Source organism: Schistocerca piceifrons, chromosome 2, assembly GCF_021461385.2.
Source record: "Schistocerca piceifrons isolate TAMUIC-IGC-003096 chromosome 2, iqSchPice1.1, whole genome shotgun sequence".
In the NCBI taxonomy this organism is placed as follows: domain Eukaryota; kingdom Metazoa; phylum Arthropoda; class Insecta; order Orthoptera; family Acrididae; genus Schistocerca; species Schistocerca piceifrons.
In genome coordinates, this window is record NC_060139.1 from 726,071,813 (window position 1) to 726,088,311 (window position 16,499).

The 16,499-nt window shown below is 43.4% G+C and overlaps 1 protein-coding gene across 1 annotated transcript in view; it reads left to right on the forward strand.

The window, feature by feature from the left end:
- LOC124775798 (juvenile hormone acid O-methyltransferase-like) overlaps nt 1-16,499 on the forward strand; it is a 178,158-nt gene that overhangs the window by 130,958 nt on the left and 30,701 nt on the right. Inside the window, exons 2-3 of the mRNA XM_047250629.1 lie at nt 985-1,202; nt 5,949-6,081. Coding sequence (XP_047106585.1) covers nt 985-1,202; nt 5,949-6,081 — 351 coding nt within the window. The remainder of the gene's footprint in view (nt 1-984; nt 1,203-5,948; nt 6,082-16,499) is intronic.

Below are 16,499 nucleotides of genomic sequence, written 5' to 3' on the forward strand. Positions count from 1 at the left end.
CAGTTACTATCTTCATAAGAAGTAATCGCAGACATCGCCCTGTATTTATCTAGCCATATAATATTCCTATCGGTCGTGGTATCTAAAGTAAACATCTGCGCAGATGGATTCTGCCGACGCAACTGCGTTGTTAATTTGTAAAAGAGTAGATTTAGAAATACAAAGTTTTGCCGTCATTTTATGAACTTAGACAAAACTATTGCTGATTTCTTCGCTCTTGCGCAGGTAAGCAAAAAAATTCAGTAATTCCACACAGTTTGACTACCTTCGAATGTGTTTCCACCCTCTACACGAGCCCTTGCTTCCGCATTTGGTTCACTATCACACGCATGTCAATACACTGCACCACAGAAGACTCAGCCAGACGTGAACATACGGTATCGGACGGAAACATTGAACATTCAGCTGGGGCCGACCTAATATACATTAGTGTGGCTACAAAGTAATGAGGCCAGCGCATAACAGCGCTTAGCGGGTGTGGACTGCAGGCAGGGGGTGTGACCTTGAGGAACGTAATTTAGTGACGGCCACTATATTAGCCACTGTTCAGCCATTGGGAAAACACCATCACTAGAAACGTGAATATAGTTACAGTCCTCTAAGTCTAGAACCAGTCTCCGTCATGTTTTATTTGCACCTACTTCCGGTTTGGCTTACAAAGCAAAAGTCCCTAAAAGCTCAGCAAAACCCAACACAGTTGAGAACTCGCTTCTGAACGTATACCGTTTCGCAGCGTTCCATGTCGTGATTTACCCAGCACAAAAACATTAAAGTAAGGAACTCACACCTATGTACTTCGTGGCTGCCTTTCACTACTTCACCTAGAAAATGACACTCGCAGGAAAAATCCTTTCAGACAAGGATCAAATATGGCAAGACGTTTATGTAATGGAATCAGGTAATTAAAAATGGCCGTGTTTTGAGCCATTCGGCTATCGCAGAAGTACCTGCCTGGTGCTGAAACATGTACCCACAACGTTGCAGGTGCTGGCGCCGCGATTCCCCGAGACGGTACAAGTAGTCGGTGCGGATCCAGACCTCGCCATGGTGCACTACGCCCTGCTTCACTGCCTCAATCCCGGCATGTTCTACACACAGGCGGACATCGCAGGGCCGCAAGTGAGAGAAACGACACTGTGGAGGCTGCAACCGTTCTGGCAGATATTCTCCTTCAACTACGTGAAGTCGCTGTCCACAGACAGGTAAGCATTCAGCATGAGTACCACTTCTCCATAGTAAACAGACATTGCACAGATCACTGCCATCAAGTTGAGGTTTCAGTGTCAGTTTAAACTACACAATGTCGCCAGTCTCAGAAATTAAAACGGTTCTTATTGTGTACACGTAAATTTTCAATAAGGAAATGAAAAAAAAAAATGGTCTTCAGTGCAGGGGCGGTCGCAAAATACAAAATTAAGTGCACTAACTGCATGACTGGTAGAGGGGATAAAATGTTAGTAATAGTTTGTTCAGTGGACCACTTCCCTGTAGGTGTAAATCGACAAGAATGGGTCCGTGGATTTATAGTAGGAGTTTGTCTGAAGTAATTTAGGGAAATCAAGAGAAATACCAGTCATAATGTTGGAATAGGGATTATTACCTAGAATATGAGGAAGGTCGGTCATCAGCTTCGTTTGATGCATCCCGCCGCGATTTGCTCTCAAGGCTATGGCTTGGATCAAACGTTGTCAATTTGCTGTAGTCCAGTCTCTCCCCCAAAGTGACTAACGTTTGCAGGTCCCTTCAGGATCACCAGTCATTACCGACGTATTGAGACGTCAGTCCATCCTCCCTGTCATCTTCCTGTCAGTTTTTGACATATCGTTCCTCGCCGATTCGGCAGAGAACATGTGTAGGGAAATTAGACAAAACCGGATCTTATTAGCTTACATGTAGCTGCTAAAGCCTCTTAGGAAGTTTCTCCATGAAATAGCACTTGTATTATCCACATGCTACCTAGTCATCAGAAACTTCGCATTTCCACCTCCTTACAATGTCATCAAAATGTCCATCGCTCGGTTATGAAATAAGCTTCCGTTATAAGCAGGAGGAAAGTTCGACAAAAGATGCAACATGCCACTTGCACTGTCCACAGGGAGAAGACGAAATAACTTTAATCCGCCTTCCCTCACGTCACAATTAGTTAGTATATCTCAAATGTAATGATACTCTTGCTAGTTTCTCTGGGCTTATTACGATTGCCAAGTTAAAAGTGACGTATTTAAATCTAGAAAAACTTCAGAAACTATTGATTCGACTAGATTCCGGACCCACACCTTCCGGGCCTTACGGACCGACCCAGACTCAATTCAGAGTATATGAAAGGAAGCGAGCAGCTGGTGACACTATTACAGCCAGCCGTGTCCTGTGCCTGCAAATCGTGGCGCACTGTCTGAGAAACGCACTAATTCAGGTTCGAATTCGGAACGGGCAGAGAAAATCCTTTTACCTGTGCAGGCATAATCTGCAAACCACTCAACTCCATGCCAAAGCCTATTTCACAGGCTTCGTGCCGTATGACACTGGGTAAGAGCGTTAAATAGCTGTCATTCGTGTCGGTATCGGTGTGATTCGTAGAGGACTGTAGTATTACCGATTCTAGACTTAAAACTGCTTCATGAAACTTCCAAAATAGGCTTTCGTATGGTGGTTCGTGTCTCAAGGAGACATACCAGTAAGACTGCGGTAGACTTCACACAGTAGTGACCATTCGTGTTGTCCTTCCTCTTCAACGTATAGTATGTCCTACGCTTGTTTGGTATGGAACCATTGACATCTGCATTCTACAGTGAATGCCAAGATTATTTTGTTTTACACTGATGTCACCCTTCTGAGGAAACAAATATCTGCTGCTAGCTTCACCTTAAAATGAGTGTTACATTCTATTTCGCACCACCCACAGACGGTAATACTTAGGTATTTGTAAGAGTTAGATTCCCCTTGACTCACTGACGATGACCTAATTTAGTAATCAGTCTTCAGACTGGTTTGATGCGGCACGCCACGAATTACATTCCTGTGTCAACCTCTTCATCTGAGTAGCTCTTACAACCCATATGGGGTCTTTCCCACTCCTCACTAATAGGGCGCCTACAGGATGCAGCGTTTTTGGAACGCTATACAAAAATTTCAAACAAACATTAGTATTTTACTTTCCAGAAAGCAAACTGACAACTCTAATTTCTTTACAGCAAATGTTGCTAGTGAGAGGCGGCGTGAGAACAGAACAGTTCTTGGTACACACAGTGTCCAAGGAAGCACTCCATACGGATCTGAGAGCGTAGCACTAATCACGTTGCAGACTTGGGCAGATTATGTGCGACCGAGGATGGTAGGAGATGAGTTTATACGCAGCTCATCTATTGTAGGGGGCGCGCCTGGAGCGGCGCGGTCAGATTCCGCGCACCATTGGCCGCCGTTTCTTCACTGCCTTCTCCAACCTTTTGTTTTCGTTCCGGCGTTGGTGGTTACGCCAGAACATTCCTCTCCCCCAAAGCGACGGGCCGTCGTCACGTACGGCGTGCGACAACGGCGGGGGATGCAGGAGGGCGGACGCTCTGATGGGCCGGAAGCTGTGACTTCATTGACGACCACCTTCCGGCCGTACCCCGCCATCTGGCTTGCGCTCTGGTGGAAACTTACCCTGAAAACGACCAGAAAGGTACGCGTCCACCTCCTGCTGCCATGAACCAGATCAAGGCGGCGACTGCTGCGTTGTGTACGTCCCGCTCCATAGGTAGGACGAGAGGAGTTGGAGGCGGCGAAGGTTCTGTCTCCACTGGGTCGTCCTGCGATGTCATGACGACACCCTTCGGCGGCTGCTGCGGTCGCGCTGTCCTCTGTACCCGTGAACCTGGGGGAAGAGAGACTGAAAGATAGTGTACGTGACAGGACCGAAGTTGATTATGATGGCGGCGCTGCAAACCATCCAGACCTGAAACAAGATACCTGCAAGCGCCTAGTCGATGGACGATTTCGCCTCGCGCCCACCACCGCCTGCTGCCGCTAAAAACGCTGTAAAAGAAAATATCACGCAGCGCGAAGTAGCACTTGCGGCCTTGTGCGGTGCCAAATGCTGAGGAGGGAGGCAGTGAGCGATGGTGGCGGGCGTTAAGAAATTCCGCCGGCGATGCTCAGTCTTGTGGGTGCGAACGATAAGAGGCGAGAAACATTGCAAAATGTTTGTGTGTGTGTGTGTGTGTGTGTGTGTGTGTGTGTGTGTGTGTGTGTGTGTGTGTGTGTGTGCGCGCCATTGCATGCACAGAACGTTTGAAATTGATCTGACGTGAGCAGAGATCCATCGTGTGACACTAAGACTTCAAGTAAACCTAGGAAAAAAGTCGAAGACAACACCTGAATTATACTACGTGATGTTGCAAAGTTCATTGGCACAGCAAACCAAGTCAGCCACGGTGAACCTGCTAGTGTTCCAAAAAGTTTACGTAAAGTCAGTGCGCACACATTGCCATATTGATTGCGACTTCGACCAAGCAAAGAACTTCAGTGGCGGACCGGACTGAGTTTCCGCACATAGATGACAGTCATCTCTTCTATTGGGGCGTCCATATCCTGCCAAGTACATTGTCGACGCGATAACTGTTTGGTACGAACAGTCCCCAGTGTCCTTGGTGAAGTAATTGCAACACTATTTGCAAAGCTAGATACCACTACATGTGACCGTCCGTTGTCATTCTGAACAAAATCCACGCCTTTCTGTACAGCGACGCTATGCCGACGTGCAAAGTCTCGGTGCACTACAGAATTCTTCATGCTATTCACGGAGTGAGGCAAAAAAGTGTAAACATAATTGAGCGAAATATCCAAATCAGGATCTCCCGTGGGCTGAAATTTTCGTATAGTTCAGCGGAAAAGACTGAAGCAATTCAGAATCCTGAGCATCGATGTGACAAGATTAAGTGGAAATTTGTCAGGGCCAACCGAAAGGCGCTGTCGAACAACACACAATCTCGTACTGTTGAAACAACAAAGCCCATCGTTGCAATTCTTGGGCAGTTCATACAGGAACCGATTTCCTCGGATCAGACTGCAAAGCCTTGTGATCCGTGACTAAGTAGAATTTTCTGCCATACAAATAGTGGCGAAATTGGGTGACGACATACACAATAGCTACTGCCACTTCAGTTTGTGAATAGTTGCACTGGGCTTCGGATAACACTTCCGATGCGAAAGCAACAGGTCTAACGTTATCCCCCCTGCAAGTCTGGGTGTAAGAATAGGCCCGAGGTATTCCTGCCTGTCGTAAGAGGTGACTAAAACAAATTTCACACGTTTCGGCCCTTATGTGATGGTCACCTTTTACAGGGTCCGTAGGCCCTTGCTATAACTTTGCACTCGGCACAGGTCGATAGGGCGAACAATAGATTGTGACGTGTTGAGAGAGAGAGAGAGAGAGAGAGAGAGAGAGAGAGTGAGTGTGTGTGTCGAGATGCGCCAGAGTGGTTGGCGGGAATGGTGTTCCTTATTACCATACATTCAGTATTGCACAGGACTAACTGCAAGGTAAAACTCCCGTAGCAGTCAATTCAGATTACCAGCCCCATTAGGTTCACGGTCATGTTAATAATAAATACTGGGCTGCTATTCATTCAGATCAGGTCGGGATAAAAATAACGGTGTTACAACCTGTAGGGTTTGACATGCATTCTTCAAAATTTCCCAAAAAGCGAGCCAATTGGTGACTCAGACAAGGTGACAGTTGCTGGTTCAAAACACGAGATATGTCCCACGATCACTTCACAGCTGTGAAGAACCTAGAAATACTAAAAGTAAGAAATATTTGTAATGAACTTTTAGGGACACAAAATAGTGGAGAGTATTTACCTTGGAAGCGTTCTCAAAATCTCTTGCAATTACGTCAAAAGCATTACTGAACTTAATTCTGTCTGTTCTGAAAGACAGTTGGTTATCGTAAGTATCTTTCTTTCCAGCGTTCCTTTAAGAGCAGTTCACGAGCTGCTGGCAACTGGTGGAGAAGCTGTGTTGATGATCATCCCGTCTTCTCCTCTATATAGTACTTACAAATGGTTGGCAGGACTTGGAAGATACTGCCACTACATGGAGGTACGGACTTCACAGCAACCAATACAGTGGTACTGTCTCCTTTTTTAGATCAGATTCTTTCATTCCAAATGATCCGTAGTGAGGAGGTCCTCCAGGATGTAGAACATGTCAGAAAAACAATAAAATATGACAAATATTTACAACTGAAACAAATAAGCTGATGTACATTCCACAGGTTCCAAGTGGAATGATACGTCATTTTTTAAATGAATACTACATGACAATCGTTTACAAACACTAATGCACTGACTTTAAAATAAATAAATTTTTTGTTTGTAAGGTAATAAACAAGTAATACAATTACTACAATACTTCTTTACAATGAACATATTACTGCACTGAAATGGTGCAGAAGTTATATATACCAGGTGATCAAAAAGTCAATATAAATTTGAAAACTAAAACCCCATGTTATTCCAAGCATGTGTCAATTTTTACCCCTCTATCTACATTATTCCGTGGTTTAAGTTATCAAATTTATACTGACTTTTTGATCACCTGATATATGATCAGTTGGTTCTATTGAGAAATTTATCAATGGAGTAAGAGCTGGCCACCAATAAATCCTTTAGGCTTCTCTTAAACTGAATTTCATTGGTTGTTAAGCTTTTTATGCCTCTTGGCAAGTTACTGAAAATGTGTGTCCCAGAATAATGCACATCTTTTTGTACAAGGCTAGGTGACTTTAAATCCTTGCGAAGATTGTTCCTATTTCTAGTATTGATTCCATGAATTGAGCTGTTGGTTTGAAAGTTAAATTTTTAATGACAAATTTCGTTAACAAATATATTGGGAAGCAGTAGTTAGCATCCCTGGTTCCCTAAACCTGCTTCTGCAGGATGTTCTTGAATTGACACCACATAAAACTTGTACTGCACGAGTTTGTGTCCGGAAAACTTTAGCTTGGCTTGATAAATTACCCCAAAAAGTATTGCCATATGACCTAATGGAATGAAAGTCAGCATAATATGCTAACTTTTCCGTTTTTATATCCCTGTGTCTGACTCAATTCGCATTGCAAATAGATATTTGTTAAGACGCTTCAGCAGTTCTGTGGTGTGCTCCTCCCAGTTGAATTTATTATCAAGTCGTAATCTCAATAACTTCACACGATCCACCTATTCCATCTCCTTGTCATATGTTAGGCATATACTCATGGGACACAGTTTACAAATTCTGAACTGGTTGTGGAGTGTTTCTTCAAAGTTTAATGACAAAGAATTGGCTAGGAATCAGTGATTAATATCAACAAACATTTTATTAGCCGATACTCCAAAGACTACACTTGATAAGCTATTTATTTCAATTTTTTATCATCGCAAACAAAACAAACTTGCCACCTGGTAATGTTACTCATAAAAGGTCATTGACACACATAAGAAAAAGGGCCCTAAAATGGAACCTTGTGGGACCCCACATGTAATTAGTTCCCACTTCGATGATGTCTGATAGCGTAATACATGCCACTTTCCTAACGCCCTTTGTTTCCTGCCAGAGATAAAGATTTGAACCATTTTTCAGCATTTCCTGTTAACAATAATATCCCAATTTATGTAAAAGGATATTTTGATTTACAGAGGCAAATGCCTTTGACAGATCACAAAATATACTAGTTGCCTGCAATTTTTTATTTAATGAATTAAGCACATTTTCACTGTAAGTGTAGATAGCCTTCTCAATATCCGAACCGTTTAGAAATTCGAACTGTGACTTTGACAGTGTGTTATTTGAGATAGGATGGTTATAAAGCCGAATGTACATTACTATTTCAAAAATTATTGAGAATGCTTGCAAAAGTGAAATTGGACGGAAATTTGATGCTATTTCTTTATCTCCCTTCTTAAACAGTTGCTTAACTACAGCATATTTTAACCATTCAGGAAATGATCCAGTGATAAACGACTGGTTACACAGACAGCTTAATGTGTTACTTACCGCAGAACCACATTCTTTGATTAACTTTGTTGATATTTCATCATCGACTATTTTCTGCTGGAGATCATTTCTGCTGTTGTAGTGAGGGTCAAATTCGTACTATGGAAGATATTGAAATATCTGGTCTCAGGTACTCCATAGCAGCATCTACAGAACCTGACAACCCCATCTTGTCAGTAACAGTTACAAAATGTTCGTTAAAAAGTTCAGCAACGTCATAACTGCCGTCTGCTTCACGTCTGCTGTGCAGTGAGCTACCTTAATGTAAATATTAACTGTATTTTTCTTGTCACTTCTTCCGTGTGTTTTTGCTTTTAGGAAGCTTTAATTGTCCAGTGCTAGTAAGTGTTCCATAGATTTGGTCTTGAATACAGAGGGAGTCCCTTTAGTCAGCCATAATGCCAGTAGTGCTAGTGTTTGTTTTTTCAATAGTCCAGAGACAGGTAGTGCTATTTTCATTGTTTCCTACAAGAAGTGGCTAGCAACCACAGTTTAGTCAACAATCAGCCACCTTTAGTGAATTAGCAGTCTAGTTAAGTTGATTAACTCTCTACAGTAAATAGATTTCTTAGGATGGATAGGATGTGTGACTGCTGTGTACGGACGCAGGAGGAGCTGGCCACTGTTCGCGAACAGCTGAACGTGTTACGTGTTGATGGCCGCGGTCAGCCGTCTTCAGGCTCCTGCCTCGGAGTGTAGCGGCAATGGGGAGTCTGGTGCGTCGCATGGTACACCCCCAGGTGTTAGATGCTTCACCCACTTTCCCTGCTGTCGAGACATCTTCGCGGGTACCGGGCGCGGTTGGGCCATCCTCTCCCCAAGGGGGTGGCGGGTTCAGCGGCGTTCGCGGCGCACGAGGCGGAAGGTAAATGTGGAGGCTGGCCGTGTGGCATCGCCCGCTCTGCCTGTGAGTGGGCATGTGGCCGCTCCTTCATCAAGGTCCGAGCAGGCACACGGGGGGAGGGGTTTATTAGTTATTGGGAGCTCCAACGTTAGGCGGGTGATGGAGCCCCTTAGAGGAAAGGTCGGGGAAGGAGGCCAGTTCACTCTGTCTGCTTGCCGGGTGGGTCTCATCAGAGATGTGGAGGAGGCACTGCCGGCAGCGATAGAGAGCACTGGGTGCACCCGACTGCAAATTGTTGGTCATGTCAGCACCAATGGCTCTTGCCGTGTGGGTTGAGAGGTCATCCTCAGTTCGTACAGGCGGTTGGTGGAATTGGTGAAGGCGGAAAGCCTCGTTCGCGGGGTGGAATCAGTGCTAACTATTTGTAGTATCGTTCCCAGAACCGATCGCGGTCCTCTGGTTTGGAGTGGGTGGAAGGCTTGAACCAGAGGCTCAGACGATTCTGTGGAGATCTGGGGTGCAAATTTCTCGACCTCCGCTATCGGGTGGAGAAATGTAGGGCCCCCTGAACAGGTCAGGTGTGCACGAAAAGGGTAGCGGAGTACGTGTGGAGTGCACATGGGGGTTTTTAGGTTAGAGAATTCCTTCCCTAGGCCCGACAAGACGCCTTCCGCTGGCAAGGTAAGAGTGGGCAAAATGCAACAGGGAATAACAATATTAATGTGCTAATAGTAAACTGTAGGAGCGTCTATATAAAGGTCCCAGAACTGCTCTCAGTAATAAACGGTCACAACGCCCATATAATACTAGGGACAGAAAGTTGGCTGAAACCAGACGTAAACAGTAATGAAATCCTAAACTCAGATTGGAATGTGTACCGCAGACAGACTGGACAGTAAAGGGGGAGGCGTGTTTATAGCGATAAGTGCAATAGTATCGAAGGAAATTGACGGAGATCCGAAATGTGAAATAATTTGGGTGAAGGTCACTGATAAAGCAGGCTCAGACATGGTAATTGGATGTCTCTGTAGGCCCCCTGGCTCAGCAGCTGTTGTGGCTGAACACCTGAATAATAATTTGGAAAATATTTCGAGTAGATTTCCCCACCATGTTACAGTTCTGGGTGGAGATTTTAATTTGCCAGATATAGACTGGAAGACTCATACGTTCATAACGGGTGGCAGGGACAAAGAATCCAGTGAAATTTTCTTAAGTGCTTTATCTGAAAACTACCTTGAGCAGTTAGAGAGCCGACTCGTGGCGATAACATATTAGACCTGGTGACAAACACCCCCGAACTATTTGAAACAGTTAACGCAGAACAGGGAATCAGCGATCATAAAGCGGTTACGGCATCGAGGATTTCAGCCTTAAATAGAAATATTAAAGAAGTTAGGAAGATTTTTCTGTTTAGAAAAAGTGACAAAAAGCAGATTAGAGTACCTGACCGCTCAACACACAAGTTTTGTCTCAAGTACAGATAGTGTTGAGGATCAGTGGAGATGAGTATGTGCCAAGCAAGATCGTAAGAGATGGAAAAGAGCCACCGTGGTACAACAACAGAGTTAGAAAACTGCTGCGGAAGCAAAGGGAACTTCACAGCAAACATAAACATAGCCAAAGCCTTCCAGACAAAAACTACGCGAAGCGAAATGTAGTGTAAGGAGGGCTATGCGAGAGGCGTTCAATGAATTCGAAAGTAAAGTTCTATGTACTGACTTTGCAGAAAATCCTAAGAAATTTTGGTCTTACGTCAAAGCGGTAGGTGGATCAAATCAAAATGTCCAGACACTCTGTGACCAAAATGGTACTGAAATAGAGGATGACAGACTAAAGGCCGAAATACTAATTGTCTTTTTCCAAAGCTGTTTCGTAGAGGAGGACTGCACTGTAGTTCCTTTTCTAGATTGTCGCACACATGACAAAATGGTAGATATCGAAATAGACGACAGAGGGATGAAGAAACAACTGAAATTCCTCAAAAGAGGAAAGGCCGCTGGACCTGATGGGATACCAGTTCGATTTTACACAGAGTACGCGAAGGAACTTGCCCCTTCTTGCAGCGGTGTACCGTAGGTCTCCAGAAGAGCGTAGCATTCCAAAGGATTGGAAAAGGGCACAGGTCATCCCCGTTTCCAAGAAGGAACGTCGAACAGATGTGCAGAACTATAGACCTATATCTCTGAAGTCGATCAGTTGTAGAATTTTGGAACACGTATTATGTTAGAGTATGACGACTTTCCTGGAGTCTAGAAATCTACTCTGTAGGAATCAGCATGGGTTTCGAAAAAGACGGTCGTGTGAAACCCAGCTCGCGCCATTCGTCCACGAGACTCAGAGGGCCATAGACACGGGTTCACAGGTAGATGCCGTGTTTCTTGACTTCCGCAAGGCGTTCGATACAGTTCCCCCCAGTCATTTAATGAACAAAGTAAGACCATATGGACTATCAGACCAATTGTGTGATTGGACTGAGGAGTTCCTAGACAACAGAACACAGCATGTCATTCTCAATGGAGAGAAGTCTTCCGAAGTAAGAGTGATTTCAGGTGTGCCGCAGGGGACTGTCATAGGACCGTTGCTATTCACAATATACATAAATGACCTTGTGGATGACATCGGAAGTTCACTGAGGCTTTTTGCAGATGATGCTGTGGTGTATCAAGAGGCTATAACAATGGAAAATTGTACTGAAATGCAGGAGGATCTGCAGCGAACTGACGCATGGTGCAGGGAATGGCAATTCAATCTCAATGTAGACAAGTGTAATGAGCTGTGAATACATAGATACATCCCTTATCATTTAGCTACAAAATAGGTCAGCAACTGGAAGCAGTTAATTCCATAAATTATCTGGGAGTAGGCATTAGGAGTGATTTAAAAAGGAATGATCATATAAAGTTGATCGTCGGTAAAGCAGATGCCAGACTGAGATTCATTGGAAGAATCCTAAGGAAATGTAATCCGAAAACAAAGGAAGTCGGTTACAGTAAGTTTGTTCGCCCACTGCTTGAATACTTCTCAGCAGTGTGGGATCCGTACCAGATGCGGTTGATGGAGGAGATAGAGAAGATCCAACGGAGAGCAGCGCGCTTCGTTACAGGATCATTTAGTAATCGCGATAGCGTTACGGAGATGATAAACTCCAGTGGAAGACTCTCCAGGAGAGACGCTCAGTAGCTCGGTACGGGCTTTGGTTAAAGTTTCGAGAACATACCTTCACCGAAGAGTCAAGCAGTATATTGCTCCCTCCTACGTATATCTCGCGAAGAGACCATGAGGATAAAATCATAGACTACAATCCACACAGAGGCATACCGACAATCCTTCTTTCCACGAACAATAAGAGACTGGAATAGGAGGTACTGGAATAGAGGTACTCAAGGTACCCTCCGCCGCACACCGTCAGGTGGCTTGCGCAATATGGATGTAGATGTAGAACGCTATACACGTCACCAATGTATCATTTACTCTTAATGCTGTTTGTCCCTCTTCATATCTGGTTCTACTGGTCTCCTCCTTCACTATATCCCATATTGTCTTAATTTTGTTACCTAATATGACTATCTTTCCCTTGTAATATAATTGCCGTCTTCGTACTACAGTCTTCAAAATTTTGCAGTGTTTCTTGTAATCTACTGAACTTTTTCCGATTAAGTTTTCTTTTTGTTTTACAAGATACCACCTATTCCTTGAGTAATCCATGGCCTCTTAGTAAACTTTGCTCTAACCTTGGTTAGTTTTGGAGGAAAACAGTGCTGAAATAAGGTAAGCACATTATCTTCAAAAGTGTTACATTTTACATTCATATCATGAGCACTGTAAACATCAGTCCAGTGAATGTTTCTGGGGAGTGTCCTAAAATAAGCAATTTTTTGTTTATTACCCTCTTGAGCTCGTATTTGACAGATTTCATATCCTGTTCAGTATTAACATTTAACAGGAGGAACTGCGTGTCATGGTCTGAGAGGCCATTGACTATTTTGTAACAGGGCAAGGTTCCTGAATTAGTATCTCTTATTGAAGGAAATAGTGCGCATATAGTATTAGGAACGGAAAGTTGGTTAAAACCGGAAGTGAACAGTAACGAAATCCTAGACACAGAATGGAATATATACCGCAAGGATAGGATAAACGCCAATGGTGGAGGAGTATTTATAGCAGTAAAGAATTCAATAATATCCAGTGAAGTTATTAGCGAATGCGAATGTGAAATAATCTGGGTTAGGTATCAAAGGTGGGTCAGATATGATAGTCGGATGCTTCTATAGACCACCTGCATCAGCAACCGTAGTAGTTGAGCGCCTCAGAGAGAACCTGCAGAACGTCGTGAAGAAGTTTCGTGATCATACTATTGTAATAGGGGGAGACTTCAATCTACCAGGTATAGAATGGGATAGTCACACAATCAGAACTGGAGCCAGGGACAGAGACTCTTGTGACATTATCCTGACTGCCTTGTCCGAGAATTACTTCGAGCAGATAGTTAGAGAACCAACTCGTGAAGCTAACGTTTTAGACCTCATAGCAACAAATAGACCGGAACTTTTCGACTCCGTGAATGTAGAAGAGGGTATCAGTGATCATAAGTCAGTGGTTGCATCAATGACTACAAGTGTAATAAGAAATGCCAAGAAAGGAAGGAAAATATATTTGCTTAACAAGTGATAGGGCACAAATCGCAGAATATCTGAGTGACCACCATCAAACGTTCATTTCTGAGGAAGAGGATGTGGAACAAAAATGGAAAAAATTCAGAAACATCGTCCAGTACGCCTTAGATAAGTTCGTACCGACTAAGGTCCAAAGCGAGGGGAAAGATCCACCGTGGTATAACAACCACGTACGAAAGGTACTACGGAAACAAAGAAAGCTTCATCATAGGTTTAAGAGTAGTCGAATCGTAGCTGATAAGGAAAAGCTGAACGAAGCGAAAATGAGCGTAGAGAGAGCAATGAGAGAAGCATTCAACGAATTCGAACATAAAACATTGGCAAACAATCTAAACAAGAACCCTAAAAAGTTTTGGTCATATGTAAAATCGGTAAGCGGATCTAAATCCCCTATTCAGTCACTCGTTGACCACGATGGCACCGAAACAGAGGACGACCGAAGAAAGGCAGAAATACTGAATTCAGTGTTCCGAAACTGTTTCACTGCGGAAAATCGTAACACGGTCCCTGACTTCAGCCGTCGCACGGACAGCAAAATGGAAAATATTGAAATAAACGATATCGGAATTGAAAACCAACTGCTATCACTTAGTAGCGGAAAAGCATCCGGACCAGACGAGATACCCTTAAGATTCTACAGTGATTATGCTAAAGAACTTGCCCCCTTTCTATCAGCAATTTATCGTAGATCGCTGGAAGAACGTAAAGTACCTAGCGACTGGAAGAAAGCGCAGGTCGTTACCATTTTCAAGAAGGGTCATAAATCAGATGCGAATAATTATAGGCCTATTTCGCTTACGTCAATCTGTTGTAGAATAATGGAAGATGTTTTGTGTTCTCGTATTATGACGTTCTTAGATAATACAAATCTCCTTCATCATAGCCAACATGGATTCCGCAAACAGAGATCATGTGAAACTCAGCTCGCCCTATTTGCCCAAGAAATTCACAGTGCCGTAGACACTGGCGAGCAGATGGATTCCGTATTCCTGGACTTCAGGAAGGCATTTGATACGGTTCCGCACTTACGTTTAGTGAAAAAAATACGAGCTTACGGAATATCGGACCAGGTTTGTGATTGGATTCAGGATTTCCTAGAAGAAAGAACACAACATGTCATTCTTAACGGTTCAAAATCTGCAGATGTAGAGGTAATTTCGGGAGTACCGCAGGGAAGCGTGATAGGACCTTTATTGTTTACAATATACATAAATGACTTAGTTGACATCGGTAGCTCCGTGAGGCTATTTGCAGATGACACGGTTGTCTACAAGAAAGTAGCAACATCAGAAGACTCGTACGTACTCCAGGAGGACCTGCAGAGGATTAATGCATGGTGCGACAGCTGGCAGCTTTCCCTAAACGTAGATAAATGTAATATAATGCGCATACATAGGGGCAGAAATCCATTCCAGTACGATTATGCCATAGGTGGTAAATCATTGGAAGCGGTAACGACCGTAAAATACTTAGGAGTTACTATCCGGAGCGATCTGAAGTGGAATGATCACATAAAACAAATAGTGGGAAAAGCAGGCGCCAGGTTGAGATTCATAGGAAGAATTCTAAGAAAATGTGACATCGACGAAAGAAGTAGCTTACAAAACGCTTGTTCGTCCGATTCTTGAGTATTGCTCATCAGTATGGGACCCTCACCAGGTTGGATTAATAGAAGAGATAGACATGATCCAGCGAAAAGCAACGCGATTCGTCATGGGGACATTTAGTCAGAGCGAGAGCGTTACGGAGATGCTGAACAAGCTCCAGTGGCGGACACTTCAAGAAAGGCGTTACGCAATACGGAGAGGTTTATTATCGAAATTACGAGAGAGCACATTCCGGGAAGAGATGGGCAACATATTACTACCGCCCACATATATCTCGCGTAATGATCACAACGAAAAGATCCGAGAAATTAGAGCAAATACGGAGACTTACAAGCAGTCGTTCTTCCCACGCACAATTCGTGAATGGAACAGGGAAGGGGGGATCAGATAGTGGTACAATAAGTACCCTCCGCCACACACCGTAAGGTGGCTCGCGGAGTATAGATGTAGATATAGAATATTGTTCGTTGAACCTTCCTATAAAGATATTAGCAGTGGCTGTTTGTGAGCAATTGGCTACCCTAGTGGGGAACTTTACAGTGGGAATTAAGTTTAATGATGGTGTTAGTGGCCCAAATAAGTTCTCACTGGGACAGCCTTCAAGGAAATCTACATCGAAACCGCCAGCAACCACTATTTCTTTTTGATTGTTGAATGGACAAGTACATTTCTAAGGTGGTTAATGAACAGATTACTTACCTGCAGGAGCTCGATATACACTTAAAATCATGAAGGATTTTTGTGAAATTCTACTTCGTTGCTAATGCTTCCATATGCTGTTAAAGGAAAAAGTTATGAATGTCTGTTCTTAAATTTGACAGTTCCTGATGAATTTGCCAACTCCTCCATCCTCCATTTCTGCTCTACAAAAGTGAAACGCTAACCTAAACCCAGTAACACTTAAGTTCTAAGTCAGTCTTCACATCATGTTAAGAGGCAGATTTTTCAGCTGGGTTTGAGTACTCTAATTCGTTTATGCAGGTAATTAATTCATAACTTTTATTTCTCAGTCCTCGAATATTTTGATGCAATAAAGACTGAGTTCAAATTGGGTAGTTGAAATATTTGCTTGTTGTTGAAAATTCTTTACCAGTAGCTGTTTATGCTGAAGTAATAACCAAGAACTATGTTTCTTGATTTCTTTCTCAAACTCAGTCATAACCTCTCTTAAAATTTCGTTTCTTTCTGTCCTCGCTACCTTAAAAAATGGTCTTTTCTCAACTCTATAACGACCGTTATTTCCCACACCTGACAGTGCCTCCCCCTTCAACTTTTCTGGTATTTTCCCAGCCAGTTTACACTTCCCTTTCCTGTTTAGTTGAAGGCCATGCCTAGTATAATCGCACCTATTGAGAGAAT